The 18,868-nt window shown below is 36.5% G+C and overlaps 2 protein-coding genes across 3 annotated transcripts; one reads left to right on the top strand and one right to left on the bottom strand.

Annotated features, from left to right (window-relative positions):
• The first annotated feature begins 380 nt into the window (after window positions 1–380).
• Window positions 381–4,500, top strand: LOC141833596 (protein REGULATOR OF FATTY ACID COMPOSITION 3, chloroplastic). The gene is made up of 5 exons (XM_074721073.1): window positions 381–684; window positions 1,295–1,349; window positions 1,440–1,496; window positions 1,863–1,940; window positions 3,868–4,500. The coding sequence occupies exons 1-5, from the start codon at window positions 415–417 to the stop codon at window positions 4,335–4,337; spliced, it is 930 nt and encodes a 309-aa protein (XP_074577174.1). The 5' UTR covers window positions 381–414; the 3' UTR covers window positions 4,338–4,500.
• A 186-nt stretch (window positions 4,501–4,686) lies between these two features.
• LOC141833126 (uncharacterized) lies at window positions 4,687–18,087 on the bottom strand. Of its 2 annotated transcripts, XM_074720509.1 has the most exons (13): window positions 17,128–18,087; window positions 16,223–16,625; window positions 15,441–16,077; window positions 11,816–11,856; window positions 11,413–11,481; window positions 8,502–8,602; window positions 7,880–7,955; window positions 6,225–6,323; window positions 6,072–6,140; window positions 5,938–5,987; window positions 5,759–5,840; window positions 5,351–5,445; window positions 4,687–5,272 (listed from the first exon to the last, which is right to left on the bottom strand). In XM_074720509.1, the coding sequence occupies exons 1-13, from the start codon at window positions 17,520–17,522 to the stop codon at window positions 5,113–5,115; spliced, it is 2,277 nt and encodes a 758-aa protein (XP_074576610.1). In that variant the 5' UTR covers window positions 17,523–18,087; the 3' UTR covers window positions 4,687–5,112. The 2 variants fall into 2 exon arrangements, with proteins under 2 accessions (XP_074576610.1, XP_074576609.1); XM_074720508.1 differs by having other exon boundaries at window positions 6,072–6,323.
• Between the last annotated feature and the right edge of the window lie 781 nt (window positions 18,088–18,868).

Genomic DNA, 18,868 nt, shown 5'->3' with positions numbered 1-18,868 from the left:
AGAATATCAATTCTCCTAGTTTCACTGATATACATATTTTCCTTCAGTTTCTTAGCGAGTGATGAAGTTCTTCCTTTGAAGTTTGAAGCATTTTGTCTGAACCCATGTTTTTATCTGAATAACAGCATCGAATGCAAAATAAATAAAGGAAATATTTAAGATTTTTTAAAAAAGAAATTCTTTACTAAAGAAGTTTTGATTTTATTTTATTTTTCATTTAAAGATAGATTTTTTTTTAAATTTTTAAACAAATATAAGAGTGAGGAAATATATATATATAAAGGGACCTTATCTCTTAAAAATAATTTTTTAGAAAGATCCCTTGATTTTTAAAATTCTTCCCCTTGCCCTTGGGCCTTATCTATTGAGGCCACCACGAGGGAAGCGAGCAGTGCCCTTGGTCCTTGGAGATTCATGGCGGCCGCTCGCATGACGCCTTCTTCTTCCTCCTCTCTCGCTTCGCCGCGGTCCTTCCTGTTTCACTGCCCTCAGAGGCATGAGCCTTCATCTAGGAACTTTCCGTTGGTATCTTCTTTGAAGAGGCTCTCACTCGACGTAAGGAATAGCCGAAGACTGGTGATTGCCGGAGCCAAGAAGAAGAAGGACAAGGTCGACTCCCATAGCTTCTACGCGAGTCCAGAAGAGGCCACCGGGCCCTTCCCCGAGGCTGTTCTGCTTAAAAAGGTCCGACCTTGGAATGACTTTTTTGAAATTTTTGCTTCCAAGTTACATGTTTGGCCGCTTCAAATGTTTCAGTTGATTCAAAGCATTAGGAATAAGATTAACCATTTGGTTTTGGAATTGGTGGAATTGGGTAGAAATGTAATTTATTGGCATAATTTCTTGTGCCTGCGATCTAGTTGCGTAGAGAATACTGCAAAGTTAAGCTCTCCTGGTTTTGCTTCAAGATGACAACGCTGACACAATTATTGTTGACAAGTAAGGCTGCCATCTATCCACCCTCTACTTTCAAGTAGTAAAAGTAAATTAAACTACAAGTAAGGATTCTCACTTCTTTCAAGATTTAACTTTCCTCAAAAGAAATATAAATAACGATCATGAATGCACAACTATACATGAATTACAAGTTGAGAGTCATATAGACAATATTATTGTTGTATCTAATCAAAATTACTTCCATTGAAATGCTTGGGCTGCCAATTGCATAGGCAGTCATTAAGATGAGAACTGCCAGGTCAAGGCTCTGTCGGTTCATATGTTCTTGTTTCTGAACTTGCACATACAACTTAGTCTCAACTCTGAATTTAACTTAATCGCTTTTTCCTGAAATCAGAAAACCGTTAAGGAGGATGGCAGAGTTTTGCCTGAATTTGCTGATGCTGAAGAAGGTTAAGTTTGTAATCTTAGTCATTCAGGAATGCATGTTGCAGTTACTTGCAGTTCTAGTAATGGAAACTGATGCCTCATTTTTTTCGCAGAAAAGATTTACGAGTTTTTGAGTCTTCAGCTAGAGAGCGACTTGAATCTTGAAAGAAGTGAGCATTTTACTCTTTATGTAACTTTGAACTCTTTCTTGGAAATTAGGCAGTGATTTTTGTCACCTGCTTCACTATGTATTTTTTTATATCACCTTTGGAACACATGTTGCCTTTTAGGGATGCTATCAGAAGATGATTATTGCCTGAGGTTACTGTAAAAAGTCATCTAAGCAGTTTTTATGTAATCATATAGGATTGTTAACTGAGATATCCTAATTAATATTTTATCTGCAACAGTATTCTGTATATGTGGTCCCAGTAGAAGATGAGTAGATCCTGAAAGAGTTAACATTACAAGGAAACTATGGATTTTCAATCATATGTTGTTTCTTAAACATTACCTTATTCTACTTCTATTTGCAGTGCGTCACTATGAGGTGGTTTATCTTATCCATGAAGACCATGCTGATGAGGTTGACAATGTCATTTCCAAAGTTCAAGGTATTATCTGTACTCATTTAACCAAACCATTTAAGTTGTATTATTTGGCTGATATTGGCTGATATAAGGCTTCTTGTTAAACAAACTGTATTACTACTTACGGTACTCCTCAATATGTTTCTGATTGTTACATTCTTGCTTCATTTGAGGATGACAAGGGAAATTGTAAGCTATCTTTTTCTACTTTGTCAGTTTGAACTACTTGTTGTCCCAGAATTTTTTGTTAGGATAAGTGCTTGATAGAGAGTCAGACACCTATGGTAATGTGGAACACTCAAACAAAATTGTAAGAGATATTATATAAGTTTCTTTAAATGTTTCTAAGAGTTCTCATTTTTTTTTCTTCTTCTACGAATTTACATGTTCAAGATTTTATTGAATGATAATTTTGTGTTACTAGAGGAGAGGGGCTTGATAGTTCTTATATTTCAGAATGAAATGGAATATGGTTGTAAAATATGATTGGGTCCAAAAGAAATCTGTTTAACCTACAATAGACGTACATGTCTTATCTACTAGCCAACTTGAAGGTTGATTATATTGCTGGTTAAATATTTTGGAGTTCTTTTTGAATCCTGATATAGATTGGGGCTGGGAACACAAGTTGGTCATATTTACCTGGAATGGGAGGTGGATGCTGTAAAGAGAAGTAGCATTTACATGCAACACTGCTTCAAGAGTAGAGAACAAAATGTTATCAAATTCTTGATTTACAGGAATAATATGGGCCTCAGTCATCAGAGTTGCAATTGTAGACTTCTTTTGAGTTTGATGTGGTTTTCTCACAGACTATCACCAGATATCTTTCTTCTATAAATTGTTATTAGTTAGGTCTTACATAATGGTAATCTTCTTCTGTCATTGCCTTCCAATTAGGCATCTTCTAGGTAGGTAATGTTAGTTGATTTCTAGTGCTTTTCCCCCGGAATAGGGGAAGGACCTACAGCTAAGTTTCTGAGTGCGTCTCACTGGAGGTGCTTACCCTTTTTTGCCATTTTGCATCCAGGGCACTTCCTGATATTGGCGAGGAGCCCTCTCTAATGGTCTGTTTGGATGAGGTGAGAGAAGATTCATTAATGGAAAGGGAAGGAAGCGGGAGGGAGAGAAAGGGAAGGGAAGGGAAGTATTTATGTTCTCTTTGTTTGGGAAAAACGGAAGGTTCATTAACGTAACATGTGGTACCTTGTTTGGGAGGAAAGAAAAGGGAATGAAGGTTAAATATATAAAATTACAAAAATACTCTTACTTCTTAAAATAAACTTATATGTGAAAAAATATGTATAGTCCATTAAACATATAGATGTAAGATTTTTCTTGCCAAAATCACCTTGTGAGAGCAACTAAAATTAATATTTATGACTTAAATAAATAAAAATTTTAAAGAAATAATGAGTAGACATACAATAAGTATGTGAAATATAAAATTTGTACACTTTGGTACAACAAATAATAAATTAGTATTTTTACATATATTTCTATAAAAATTTATTGATGTAAACAAGGAGCGAAAAGATCGTACTCAACGAGAGAATTTAAAATTTTTAAGTTAAATAAGTTATTTAGGAATTAATATTTTAAAATAGGGATAAAATTGGAATAGATAATATTTAAAGTTGTCTTTTCTTTTTTTACACCCCAAATTGGAGTGTAAGAAAATCTCCCTTTTCATGGGTAAGAAACGTTAAAACTTATCCTTTTCTACCTTTCTCTCCTCTTCCTTCACTCCTTTTAACTTAGTTTCTACTTAAATTTCAATTTTTTTAAATGTTTTTTAGTTTATTACAAGTACCAATTTACCATTTATATATAATATAGGGGAGCCTATGATTTTGATCCACGGTGAGCTTTGCTGAAGAAACATTTTGTTGCAAGACCAGTTTTTTCATGGACTTTTCCTGCATTTGATGTTTCAACTCTACTTTTGCAGAATTTGTCAGGGAGAAGAAAGGCCGGATTTGGAGACTGAATAACTGGGGTCTTCGCCAACTTGCATACAAAATAAAGAAAGCAACGCATGCCAATTATGTTCTAATGAACTTTGAGATTGATGCAAAGTTCGTCAACGACTTCAAGAGCATGCTGGATAAGGATGAGAGGATCATTCGGCATCTCGTTATGAAACGTGATGAAGCTATCACAGAAGACTGCCCGCCCCCTCCAGCGTACCACACATTGCACTCACACCAGGAAGAAGCTGACGATGATGATGAAGATGACGATTTGGACAGTGAAGACGAGGATTGGGACGATGACATGGAGTTGGAAATGGCTGGACAAGATGACTTTGATGTTGAAGCTGATGACAACATTATAATCATCAACTCCGACAAGGAAGACGGTACAGATGATAGCACTGGCACAAAGACAATGCTAAAGACCAGGAAGGCAATGAGGTAGCCCACCAAGCTTGCTATAGTGCTTTATTCTGCTTAATGGCTTCCACCTTTTGGGTAGTTTTGTAAGACCTGAATTGTTTGAATTGATACGTAGAATATTAATGTATTTCATATCTTCAGAGCTGCTTAAAATTATTTTTGTGGAGAACTCTCATTTGTGATGAGATTTCTTTGTCATGCCACTCTCTGGTTATCAGCATAGCAACTGAATCATTTGGCTTACTAAACCAATCGACTCATTTAGGTCGACCAACTCATCTAACCCAATCGACAAATGATTCAGTCAACTTGTCTGGCTTGAGTGATTGATTACTACCTTGACAATATAGAACCAATCAAAAATTAATAAAAACAACAACAACTCATTTCTTTCCTCACCTTTGTAAAAAGAACAAGTCACATAGTCATCTCTTTGTTGTACAATATTTCGTAGAAGGAGAAATAGAACTTTTACTATGATCTCATCTCTATAAAGATAGGAACTCAATGATAAACAAACACCCTTTTCTCCGCAAAGCTTCAAGATTCCATTTGGTGAATGTTTGTCTTGTGGTTAGCACACCAATGGCGGCTTTTTTTCGAACAATATATTATTTGATCGGCGCCCAACTTTCCCAGATCATGAAACTTTGCAATGCCTGGTCCAACTAACATGAAGCTGATCTGTGAAGATAATCAGTTAGCGAAACTGTTCTTAGTTTCAAGGACCATTGTTCAATGGTTCAAGGCTTGAATGATCCTCCCAAGTGTGGCATTTTCTGTTTCTTGTTTGCAAATCATGGGGTCTTGTTTTGGTCCTGAAAGCTCAATTTTGCAGTACCAGAAGCATTTTCACCGGACGCAGGACGCGGTGGGTGACCCTGTGCGGCATGCTGTTTCTGCAAATCTTTGAATCTTTCGATAAGTTCTTGGAAAGTTGGTCTGAGTTTCGGTTCGCTGCAAGCAAAAAGAGGATGAGAAATCAATAAGGTGTTCAGTTATGAATGATAACACATCTATAGACCAAGAATTAACCTCTGCCAGCAGCTCTGAATTATCGATACCCATTGCTGGTCCAGATCTGCTGGTAGATCCAACCTTTGATCCATGAACCCTACAGCCGCAATGACCTGGATAATCAAAAAAGTCAGGCCACAGAACTCTTAGGGGAAATAGGATCTAGACCGAAACACTACCGATTCTTCTGTTCATGAAACTGTAATAACATACAAGTTAAATGTTTTATAAACTCCAAACTTGTTTCACAGAGATCTGTTGTATCGTTTGGGGTCTTGTTAACATTTAAATCTTGTCATCATACATCTAATACATACTTCTTCATTAGCTCACCAAGTGTATTAAAGATTTTCTCAACGAAATATCGCCGCCTAGTATGAAAAATGGCAACCAGCAAAAGGTACATGTCAACAAAATGATACTCACCTGCATCGAATTGAGATCGTACCAAGGGATTTTCTCAGTAACAAGCTCCCACAATATCACACCATAGCTGTATACATCCGACCTATTTTTCCAAGAGAACACAAAAAACAACATTAGTTTAAACAACAAAAAGAAGATGGATCGGCCAAAAGTGCCAGCAGAATAATAGCTGATCATACTTCTCGTCTGAGGGTTCATTTCGAAGAACTTCTGGAGCCATCCATTGAGGCTAAATACAAAGAAAAACAGTTTGGATCATGAATAACTGTTTAAGAGTACAGTATAACAATAGAATCTATCAGAGTGTCACTACCGTTCCTTTTCCAGATTTGGTGGTCAAATAAGTTTCATGCTTCAGGCGCGAAAGCCCAAAATCACCAACCTGTTTGCAAATATAGGTAACTAATAGAGGCTTATATGACTGTACAAAGTAGGATGAGCTATTGCCATTTTGATGCAAAGTTACCTTGACAGTCCAATTCTTGTCGACCAATAAATTTGATGACTTCAGATCACGATGGATGATTATCGGGTTGGAATGATGAAGATAATTCATTCCCCTAGCCTGCCAATATGTGAACATTTTCATAACCAACTTAATTCATCAACAACATCAAAACATACAATTTCTACAAAAGCCACAAAAGAAATATGAATGAACTATGCATACGATTTTGGACCTTGGGATTTTAATGCATATACAACTAAGAAGAGAATTTGATTACACAAACCTTATAATAGGAAAGTTGTTCTTCTCTGTTTCATATACTGGAAATCTAAATCTTTCAAGCGAGGATATCGCAAGTTACAATAGGAAAGGTGTTCTTTTTTGATTCATATACTGGAAATTGATGGACTAAACCTTCTGAGGGATAAATGCATACTTTATTCATATCAAACTTCTCCTCCCAAACCCAAGTATGACATCAAAAATTCCGAAGAAATGGTCTCCAACATCTCGATCCATGTTCAGTTGGATGATCATAATTGAGTCTGAGAAACATAGTCTGCCACCACCATCCTACCATTATGCTTCACCTACAAACTTCCACATGATTTGACACATCCAACTCAAGGTGGATTTCTTTTACTAAATATCTTCACTCATTTTAGTTTGATTATTTAACAAATAAAACCAATCAATTTGTAAGGTTGTAACTAGGAGTTTTAGATATGTTTTATTATTCAAGAGATATTAATGAAGATATCAATGATAGGGTAAGTGAATGATCGAAAAGGAGAGGAGTTCATGAAGCTGTGTGATTGTAGTATGCCTACTAGGGTAAAGGAAAAAAGCTTTGTAAGATTCAAGTATGACCACACGTGTTTCGAAAATCAGACTAGACATCATCTAGTAATATTATCGGGTTGTTGGTTTGAGCGGTCGAATTAGCTGGCTTGGAAAGTCATAATTATAATTTATATCACAATTTTGTTATTATAAAAGATAGTTTATTTTAAAATATATACAACTTACATATAACTAAACCTATTTGAAACTTATATATAATAAAATATATTTAAAGGTAGACAAATTCAAACAAAAAAAATAATGCAATACAAATAATATTTATATAGCAAAAGTTTATATATGCAAGACTAAAAGCTGTTAATTAAGATGAAAAATAAAAAATCTAAAAATATATATATTTTCCAGAATATGTGAATATATAAATAATTTATTTAATTTGATAAAAATTATGTAAAAATGTGTATGTGAAGCAGTTAAAGTAGGGGGGAAAACAAAAAGAATAAGAAATAATTGCTACTGCTAAGTTTTGAATAGGTGACACACAGTAAGTGGTATTGTGGCCTTTCAACCAGGGCACAAATCCAATTGCATCCTGTTTTACTGGTTTCTGAGATTTTATAACTGGATTAATCCAGTTTTTGCCGGTTGCCATTTCATAAAACGGACCGGGTTTACCACCGGATCTTGGTTGAACTGATTGAATCAGCCAGTCCAGTCTGGTTTTAGAAACATTGATGCCCACCAATACTTTATAGATCAAGATGCGAGGCAATTAGGAAAGAAATATCAGTATGACTGTTTATGTGAAGTTAAATGGATTCAAATTCAGAAGCATACAATTTGATTCTGGATTGAGGAACCATACATACAATATCTAGGGCCATGAGGATTCGCTTTCTCCAGTCCAATCTCGTTTTTCTTTGCAGCAAGCGGAACAAACTCCCACTGCATTCAAAATTATTGAATTTAAAAACTGAATGTCAATAACAAATGAGTTATTTAGAAGCATAAAATGGGTATCCTACTATTTGATAGAGGATATTTTGGGTATCTTACTATTTGATAGAGGATATTTTGACAACAAAAAGGAAACCTTGGGAAGTGTTTTGGCAGAATCAAATGGAATCATTTCCTAACACAATGCTATGTGCAAATTGATTTCCTAACAGCTTTCAGATGGTCAAGAATATTCTTTCCAAATACTATAATCCTGATAAATTGATCTCTTGTGGAATTTGTGTCAAATATATTTTTCTATCTTAGAATCCAAGAGTAAAATGTACTTCCACACTTCAGTTTGACTAAAGACTCCAGAAAGTGGAGCATTTCCTGTTTTTCAAATAACTCGATAATCATGCTCAATGTATATGAGGGACATAATGCCGCTGAATTATCTAGCTGACTTTTTGATAAGGAAGAGACAACATTTGGAACAAAATGATTCTTACATTAATTTTGAGCTTTGATTTGAATAGAGAGTTGAGTACCAACCGTGGAAGAAATTCAGTTACAATGCAAAGGCGATTAGGAGAAGTGACTGCGCCCATAAAAAGAAGTATGTTCGGATGGCGTAGCCTCTTCATGAGTGACACCTTAAGATAAAACAATATTCAGATTCAGTCAAAAATATATAAATCAGAGAGAATCAATAATATACTCACAGGATTGTAAAAATCCAATCTGAAAAGAGATTCCTTAATAGGAAAGACATATAACTTGAAGGCTATTAAATTAGAGAAATTATGAACCAGAGCTTAAGTGTAATCTCGAATTTTCAAGTCTTGACTACTAATCTCCTTTTTGAAGTTGTGGTTTCATGATGAGAAATGTCTATAATATTCCTTTAGGGAAATGAACAAGCTACATCATTAAGCTCAAAACAAAGCAAGCATACTGTACGGCAACGATTGCAACAATCACAAACTAAGCTAAGCTAATTATTGAAATCTACAGTTAATGGACTTCTTATGGTAAGCTACATGAGATTGGCAAACACAGTATATTGCGAAAAGGACTGTGAAAATTGGATAGGATAGATAAGAATATAGACCATGGAAATTCAAACAAAATTTTATAGAAGAAAATTGAGAACAAAATTTATAATTTTATGCAAAAATATAAATTCATGAGTAAAATCCTTTAAAGGTTCTAACTGAGAAGTTTGGTAGCTAGTTTATTGTTTATTGTTAATGACCCAGTCAAAGTGCCAATTACTGGAAGTCAAAAATAAATGGTGTGAACCTCCATCCAAGAGCACAAGAGTAGTTGAGACTTGAGAAACCAGAGGCAACAAACTGATGATATAAATGTGCAACTGCCCTAAACCAAAGTGACCTGCTGATTTCTCAATCAGTGTTGAGAAATCTAATCTTCTTATTATCATATATGCCAAACTAAGGATCTTGTAGCTTGTTCAACAGATTATTGTTTAAAATGTCATACCATGCCGGTCGAAACATTGAAAATGTATAGTTCTGATAAATTATTGAAATTCGATATTACTCGGCACCAAGACAATGTCTTCGGCGTCGAGTATCATTCATGTTAACACTCGGCACTCCTTGGCATGCTAAATTGAGTTTTTTTTTAGTTTTGCTTCATATAAGATAATGTCCAAATTATAGCATTCCAAATGGAAAACAAAAAAAATAAAAGTTGTTTATCTTTTTTTCTTTTACTTCTTCATCTCTTTCCTCTTTTCATCTACAATTTACTACCGGCACCATACCAAAACATTATTGTTCCAATCAAACACTGAAACATCCACAAAACATAAAAATGGAAAGGAAGGACACATTAAAAGGGAAGTATGAATAGGGAGAATGCCTTTCCAAGAACCAAATTTGAAAAAAAAAAAAAAAAAAATCTATCGTCATCTCTTAGTTTCAAAATCTCCAATTTTTGAGTTAAAACATAGAAATTTAGCTACTCCAATAAAAGAACTTCACTTGCAGATAAAAGAAATAGAACAATTTGTCATTGCAAATAACCACGTATGAAACTTTGGTAGGATTGCCAAAGCAAGCATTATGTCCCAGCATATTGATTTATGGCAGTTGATTTTGCCCAATGAATATTCACGCTGAATGAAATGTGTATATTAAGAAGTTATCATGAAGTCTACTATTTGATCCACCTTGTGCATGATAAACATGATATATATCCTAACCTTGAACATCTCATCTGAAATCCTAAGTTATATAATATACATATGCATTTTTACAGTTATAGAAGAATATCTTAACCTGAATCAAGGTTTAAAATACTGGTTCCATTACCAATTTCGATCTTTAATGGACATAATATTGTCCTAGTTTTCATAAGTCTTGGTATATGATAAGGGTTGACAAAGATTAGGTGGGCCAGGAGTATAGGAAGAGGAAAGGAAAGAAGTAACAGGCACTCATAGCCTCCACCATCACTCTCAATCATTGTTGATTGAGAGGTGGGAGGGGGTTGATAATAGATAGCAAGTTAAAAAGTTTGGATGAATGTGTTAATAAGTTACTGGATTGGTAGAGTTTTAGGTTACAAGAAGGGGAGTGTTCTTGATCAATGATAAGCTAGAATGCAGATAAGTTCAATGGTCAAAACAATTGCAGAGAAATGTTGCATCAGGCTCCTCCCCATGGGTCTCAAAAATTAGTAGCAACGATGTTGAGGTCACTCCTTGTCCATCATCATCCCTAGCACTGCTTGGTAAGAAGGTAGTGTTTTGTGACCACAATGACTGAAAGATCTTTGATCGGCAGCATCAAGCCCGTTGGCACTGTATCTCAAGCAACTAGAAGCAACAATGTCAAGGTAGGTTCTTGTCTATTGTTCTGTGTTTCACACAGCATACTGAAACATAACAAAGCATGAAACAACCTTGGTAGATGCATGGACCAGACAAGTATATTCATCCATGTCAATGCCTTCTCTGCTTTGGTCTACATGCAAAACGATTGACAAGATGGTACTTCACATCTTGACTTAAAAATTACTAATAATATAACCTTGGATAGAATTTGGTGAAAGAATAAGATTAATATAGTCAACCACAAATAGTTGGGAACAGCATGGTCTGATGAGGATATACTATCAAAGCAAGAGAGCTAGACTATGATATCAATATAAAACATATGATTGATAAAGAAGTTATGGTATAGCTTCGCAAAGCACAGAAAGGTACACTACAGCAGCTGAAAATGAAAGAACATGAGAGAGAAAGCTAGAAAATCAGTTAAACCTTTCGCATTCCAGAATAATGGCTAATGTTTTAATTAATGCAAGAGAAAAATAAAAGAAATGTCATTTATGTATAAGAGCAACTAGCTTCTCAATGTGCCAAATATTGATAATGTGTAATGTATGTAGTGTCTTCAACATACATAAAACCAATTCTGTTTCAATCACTGACCTCTTGTCTAAAGGAAACTATCGAATCATCAGAATATTCATTCTTTGAGAATACTTTAACTGCAACATCCTGCGAGAAACACAATAGACAGTTTCCACCCATAAGAAAAGCACACTGTCGTTGGAACATCAGATCTCCCGATGCCATGATATTAATTGGTAATGGAAATTTGCACAATCTGACATTTTTGGCCCTCATTGAGTAAATTGTATAATATCTAAAGCTTCTAGGCTGATAAAATAGACCACATGATTGGAAAACATACACATCACCCATGACAGTGATCGAGAATACAAGTTACTAGAGGAGCAAGTCATGAAGTAACTCTTCCCTCACAAAGAAAGAAGTGACTGGGAACACAATATTTTAATTAATAAATATAAAAAGAAAAGTAAATGCTCACCGAGCCATACCACAGAGCATGATACACAGTTCCACAAGAACCTGGAGAAGAAGGCGGCATACACAATAAGTGATACAAGCTTAAGCTGTAACAAAATTGATGCTAGCAACAGTCCATTTATTAGGCAGATCTCTACTGGTTTGATAATTTTAACATTTCTAATCAAGCTTTCTACAAAGTGCGCTAACACAAGAGATGTTGCAGTTAGTTGGCAACAATCAACAAACATATAAGAATGACTAGTGATAGTAGGACATCTAATTGGAAAATGTTAAGAATTTTACAGTCAGTATACACACATTAATCAGACAAACAGTCAATTAATCTCAGAAGCTGCTTGAATCTAATGAACAATCAAACTTCATAGTTGATGTTTTGCCCCCCACGTACCATAATAGAATGTTGTAGCAGTAAGGAAGAACCGACACTTGTTGAGATGGATCATACACTACTACATATGTAAATTCATTTTTTTTCTTTTTGGATACACTTCTCACCATAAGCTATCTTAAAATTTGTATATATCTTCTCTGCTCTTTATTACTGATTTTTTTTTTTTCAAAGTTCTCTATCTACGTATTCTCTCCCTCTACTAGCATCTGGTTGTGCTAGTTTTATCCATTTAGTATTTCTTGAATGAGATAAATTATCCACATGTTACATCAAATATACCTATCTTAGCGATGCTCACCTCGACAACAGTTGTTGCTATTCTTCCAAGTCACATCATGCTTTTATATCTATTATTGTGATTTTCTTTCAGTACACTCCATTTTTCAACTCTTCACCCTCTCCATCTGTGTGCAAAAGATGTTTCCTATTCCCACTCATTTATAACTTGCCATACCTTCTCCTGACACAACCACTTTACCAATAAACCACCTTTATGGTATATAGTTGAAGGCTGAGGCATAAGCATGTTCCAATAATTTCTAAGACTCTCCGGCCCTTCAATTGCCTACCATCATATTATATCCTGCCTCTGATATGAACTTCTCTATTGCTTATAGGTATTAAAAAGTTTTCTACTTCACACTCTCTTGCAATTATCATATGCTTCACTGTCACTTAAACATTGTGTTGTTTTGTCCTCTTTAGCTTCACAGGTGGTTCCTGAATATCCCAAAGGCCCTTCAGATCCTAGTGGGTAATAGTCTATGATCAAAGAAAAAATGTTCACCATTCTTACAGTAGTTGGAAGATGAATGTTCTCTCCATTACTTGATCCATTCTAAGCTTGAAAGATAATATCTCTCCTTCTAAAGAAGTCTACAGTGGGTTGCAATTGTTAAGTATTGTTCTGATGGTATCATAGAGCCATCGGTAGCTAAGGACACTTAATTTAATGGCGTAGACTAAATACATTTTCTCTAGCACCTAAAATTACTTCTCTTAGTTTCTTTCTCATCTTATCTTACCAATTGTCTTTTACTGATTCCTTCATCAACTGAACTCCCTTCGTGTCTATCTTTTAGGAGTTGCACCCTATGAAAAAATCAATCTACCAGCTGAAGTGATTGCTAAGGGCTTGGATTGGAAAAGTTAGTACTACTCTTATTCTTCTTAAATATAGTATGATATGACTAGAAGCATGATGGATCACTCATTACTTCATCGTATTTCTCAATCAATAATGATCCTCCTTATCGCTTATGTAGATACATTATCATCCCATCCCTGATAATGACCCCATAGATACACACAATTAAAGATGTACTTTCATGAATCTTGAATAACCTCGGTATAAGATTGATCGCTAAGGGGAGATATTTACATCTATTAACGCAATTATGTATTTGGTATGCTTGAGGAAACTTATCCGTTAGAGACCAAACCAATTGACACTTTGATGCCAAAAATTGATACCAGGATAAGGTAGCCATTAAGGTTTAGGAAATTAAACTACCCTCTAGCTACAAACACATGACATCTCATTTATAGCCAGCATGATTACTTAGTTTACAGAGATCCCAGTCATGATCATTGGGAACCAACATTAAGAGTTCTCTTATATCTAAAGAATTCGCTAAAGCAAGACCATGGTTGTCTACAGGTTATGGAATACACTAATGCAAATTAGACAAATTTCCTACAGATAGATGATCCACATTAGACTATTGTGTTTTTATGGAAGGTAACATGACTTCTTAGAAGAGCAAGAAGCAATCTATTATAGTAAGGTTGAGTGCAAAGGGGGAGTGTAGGGTCATGGCTCTAGCCGACTAATTTGGGACAATCAGTTAGTCATTGAGTTGGGGCATACTTCTATAGAGCTAATGAAGATCTACTACGACAATTAAACAGCCAAGCACATAGCCTTTAATGTAGAACAAGGCGTATAGAGTTCGATTGTCACTTTATAAAAAAGAAAGTATTATCTAACAAAATCTTCATCTCATTTGCCAACTCCAATGATCACCTAGCAGATTTACACACCAAAGTCTAATATAATCACAACAAACTGATTTACCATAATATAATTGGAAGAATTTTGGAGTGGAAGATTATGATCCCATGGACCTAAATGAAAATACCATTAATATCATGGACCTACTTATTTTTACATTGACTAACAATAATACAAATAGGTAGAGGGACTTGGATTATTATCTTAATATTTCCCTATAACAAGGTACCATCGAATACCTTAGGATTCATGGAGTAAACCGGCACACTTTTGGTAGGTAGAACTGTAAATGTTGTCATATCACTATGCAAGTCTACTAAGTGTGCCCATGTCAGGAGAAGAACAAGTGGCCACAGAATGTTTGTTATTAAGATTTAAGTATACAACCTTGACCTAGACCAGTTGAGATTGGGTTAGTTCTCTTTGTATATAAGGCCTACACAAATGTACAACATGGGCCTAAGCAATTAGAGCTAATGGATCACATAGACCAAATCAATGGGTCTGTAATCCCATTTGGATTCGGTTATAACTTATAACAAAAGACACCAAAGTGAACCTAGTCCCAAGCTTGGTAAAATGATCCAATTTTGATAGGGAAATTGTGATGGGTACTGACGTGATACCAACGATAAATGAGCTAAGTATCTGGGCCTCAAAGAGGCCATCATACCATACTGAAAGTTATTGTTTAGTTGTAATGGTTTAATAAAGCTCAGTGTACTATGACAAAATTATTATTTGGGCTTAAGCATTTGGAGCAAGTTTATCAGACCTTGCATATTATTGACTCAATTGTCCTATTTGGAAAAGTTCATACTAACAAACCCCTTAAATCCCTCTTCACCACTATGCAATGTTTTAATCAACAACAAAACCTTTACAACAAAGATAGAGACAGTCAAAGTTAAAATGTTCTATTTGCTTTCAGTAGGACATGATATTACTACCTCTGGTAAACAATTAAAAACAAATGGAAGGGAACAATATGAACTTTTATGAACTTTGAAGTTGGAATTTCCTAGAGAGAATAATTAAACTTAAATACAGTCACATACAACAAGAATTATCACAATTCTAGCTAGATTGCTTCTTAGCAACCAAAGGGTAAACAAAGAAAGCTAGAGTTGCAATCAACACAAAGAATCATTCTGATAAACATATATGCTTTCTTTACGAACTTATTAAACAAATGGATCACAAGATGAAGATCTTTACCTTGGCCTATCTGGTCTCCAATTGTAAGGTCTTCCCATAATATCTCATAATCTAAGCAGTCAGAATCCATATCCATCCTCTGAACTGTGCCGCTGCTAGTGCTACAATTGCTGCTAATACTACTCGCACTGTTTGCATTATGAGAGGAGGATCCAGAAATATTACATGTCTGGTTGTTTTCAGTCACCTGGCTGTCTGGTTTTCTACTAGATTCAGATGCTTCTAAATTATGGTTGTCATTTTCTTGATCACGATGAAGCCATGGCCATACAAACTGCTTCTTTGCTTCATTACCATCATCCTCATGCCCTTTCCAAGGCCATGATATACCCTTATTGGCAAGAAATGACTCTGTCTTGCTTACGAGCTTGAAGATACTGGGCTTTCCTTGATCTTCATCCTGATTTGATTTCACGTCTTTTCCAGGAGTTTTTTCCTCCACTGCATCAGAGGCATCGAAAGGTACCACTTCTTTGGTTGTGCTAGGCTTAGCTCCACTAGAAGAACCATCCTCCTTATGGTCCGATGAAGCTGCATCATGATCACAGCTGTCTCCATCCTTAGTTCTGTTTTCACGTTCCTTACTGTGCTCACCTAGTTTTATCCGCGACAAAACTTTGCATGTAACTTTTGTGGCCTGTTTTGGTGATTTTAAAGATCAAGAAAGAATAAAGTAGAACGTAGATTGACATAGCCATATTCTGTTAAAAGAAATAGTTCTTTGAAGTGCTTCTAGGGCATGCAATCTTCAGGTTTATAGAAATGCAACAAGTTATACTCACCAGGTTTGTGATTTTGGATGCAATAGCAACTTGAATGGGCTGCTGAAGATCAGAATCATGCTTATTCATCAAACATATGCTTGGTTCACTACCTGCTTGCATATTGGTAGAAGTTGGAGGGGATCCTAAGTCCTGAAAGGACCTTGAATCGCTTGACACGACAATGATGCCAACCAAACTACCATCATCATCGTAAAAGGGGGTGTTGGTGAGAATAACTACAAAACGGTCTCCTAGCTTGTTCTTCACAGGAAACTTTCCTGTCCAACTCTCCCCCATGGTTAAACGTCGAACTATCTTCCCAGCAATGTTGAAATCACAAGCATCAACAAGTAGCTGAATTGCATGCTTCCCTAAAGCTTCAGATGAAGAATAACCATAAAGATTTTCTGCTGATCGATTCCTACAAATGAATTAAGACCATCATTAAAAACAATTTGAAATTCACAAACCAAGATTCTGAGCAGTGTCAAATAACAAAAATGACCACACTCTTGTATTATGATTTGTTCAGGCAATTTATAAATCTATCATCAAATAGCTTCCTGGCAATCCTGTTATATGACTTATAAAGGATATTTCTGCTTAGCATATGTTTAAAAGGCTCACCATCAAGATAGTCATAGTTCTAGGGCAGACCTAAAGAACAATATAGAGTGGTTAAGAGAATGCAATTGAAACCCTGGCAACTCTTGCACTAACTTAATGATAGACACTGAGTACTTCATAGGAAAAGGTGTGCGCATGAAGTGCATGTCCCATCAAAAGTGAAACAATTTTGCACTTTCAGCTACACATATTGCACGAAACTGATTGTCAAAGGATACAAAAAGGAACCCAAAAAAGCATGTTTATGAACAAAGAGTAAGAAAAGCATCAAAGAGCTATGGAGGATGATAGCTAACCAATAAATTATTCTGCACTCAGGATCAAATATATGGACTGACTGCCCCATAGATTGCAAAATATTCAGGCACTGCCTTTCCGAGAGGTCAATGTTGACCGCACTATCACCTGAGCGAATCGTGCTCCGGCTCTCCCGGTGCATCCTTGACGGGTGCCCAAAGGAACCCGAGACCCTGCCCCATGCCGGTGCAGCTCCTTCGAGGCCTCCACCCTTCGGTCTCTGTAGCGGAGGCATCATCCGCTGCGGAGACACAGACTGAGACCGGGCGCGGTCCGACCGGCGAACACCGCCATCATCCACCGGCCTCAACCTCGACATCTCCTGCTTCAACTGGGCATGCCCCACCTCCAGCTCCTGGATCTTCTTCAGCAGCTCGTCGGCTGAGATCTCCATTCGCCCCAAGGCGGCTCCTTTAGCGTCAGAAGAGGGGTAGAATCGACTATAGAGACAGTAGAGAGGATCCAAAGTCGTCTAAAATCTTAGAAATTTTGGAGATAAGGTTTTCTGTTCTTGGTCAATGTCAAAGGTACCTCCTTTTGTTAAAGCGAGGGTTCACTGAAGTTCATGTACGTCGGCAATGGCGAGGAGCAGTTTCTCAAATCAAATATGACATTTTTTTGGATTATTAGCAAAAGAAATGACCACCACCGCCAATGAATCTCGTTCGTAGTGATCCTGATGAAGGGATGGATTTTTCTGCTCGAATCTAGCACTTTTTTCGCACCAATAATGCCCAATCTCTCACGGAAAGGGCTTCCTGGTTCCTCTTTCAATTTTCCCAGCAGAGATCGTGTTTTCTGCAGAAAGATGGGCTCTTTTTAGATCAAAGATGCCTCCTTTCTTTCTTTCTTGCTTAGCACCTCTCGATCTCTACCTCCGCCGATCCACTTGCGGCTCAGTAGCCTCTGTTAAACCGCCTCTTTCTTTGTTTTGTTTAAAACGTGTGCTTTGGACTTGCTCCTTGGACCACCTCCGCAGCAGCAACTTCTTCATATCAAGGAACAAGCTTTGACATTTCTTGTGCGCAAGCTTGGCAATTATCCATACTCCAGATTACCACAATGCCCTCTTCCATTTCGTCCAACATATTTCTTCACCGTGGGAAAACGATATACACGCCACAATCTCGTGGAAGCATGGAACTGTGGGCAGAAGAATCCAAATTAAAACCTACCCCAGAAACATTTGCAATCGGTTTCGCGAAAACAACATTTTGCCTCTTTCTTAGATTCAAATCTCGATTCGTAGATTCAGTACCAAGGCTGGATTGACTCCTTTTGGGGATGAATCAACTAACGTACCAAGAATCTATTTTTACAGGCTCAATCTTTGCTTCAAACTTGCTGCGACTGCTGCTTTTCTTTGACAAACCTCATCCACGAAGCTTGCGTTTGCTTGCAAGCAAGTTGGCGTTGCGGTGGCCCACCCTTTCCATGGCCAAGGATCAACTCGAGCATCATGCAGCAAGCGGTTCCTTCACTGCCTTGTTTACATGCATTTAATATTTCTCTCTGACGTTCTCGCAAGTTTCAACTCTCCTAAATCCATGGCAAAAACAGCTCCAAGAAAACATTTATGGATTGTGCGTACGTCCAAGAAATTGCTTCTCGTGGAAGACAAATACATGATATCTAACATATCTGGGAGTTCAGCAGCCATTCATACAGCCGTCAACTAGTGTCATAATTAGGCATGCGGACCGTTCATTTATCTATGCTTATTATAGAAAATGACGGCTA

Source organism: Curcuma longa, chromosome 8, assembly GCF_044706935.1.
Source record: "Curcuma longa cultivar G26 ecotype Majalengka, Jawa Barat chromosome 8, ITB_CL_G26_1.1, whole genome shotgun sequence".
Classification (NCBI taxonomy): Eukaryota; Viridiplantae; Streptophyta; class Magnoliopsida; order Zingiberales; family Zingiberaceae; genus Curcuma; species Curcuma longa.
Note: the sequence above shows the minus strand (reverse complement) of the source record. Positions and strands in the feature narration are given on the sequence as shown.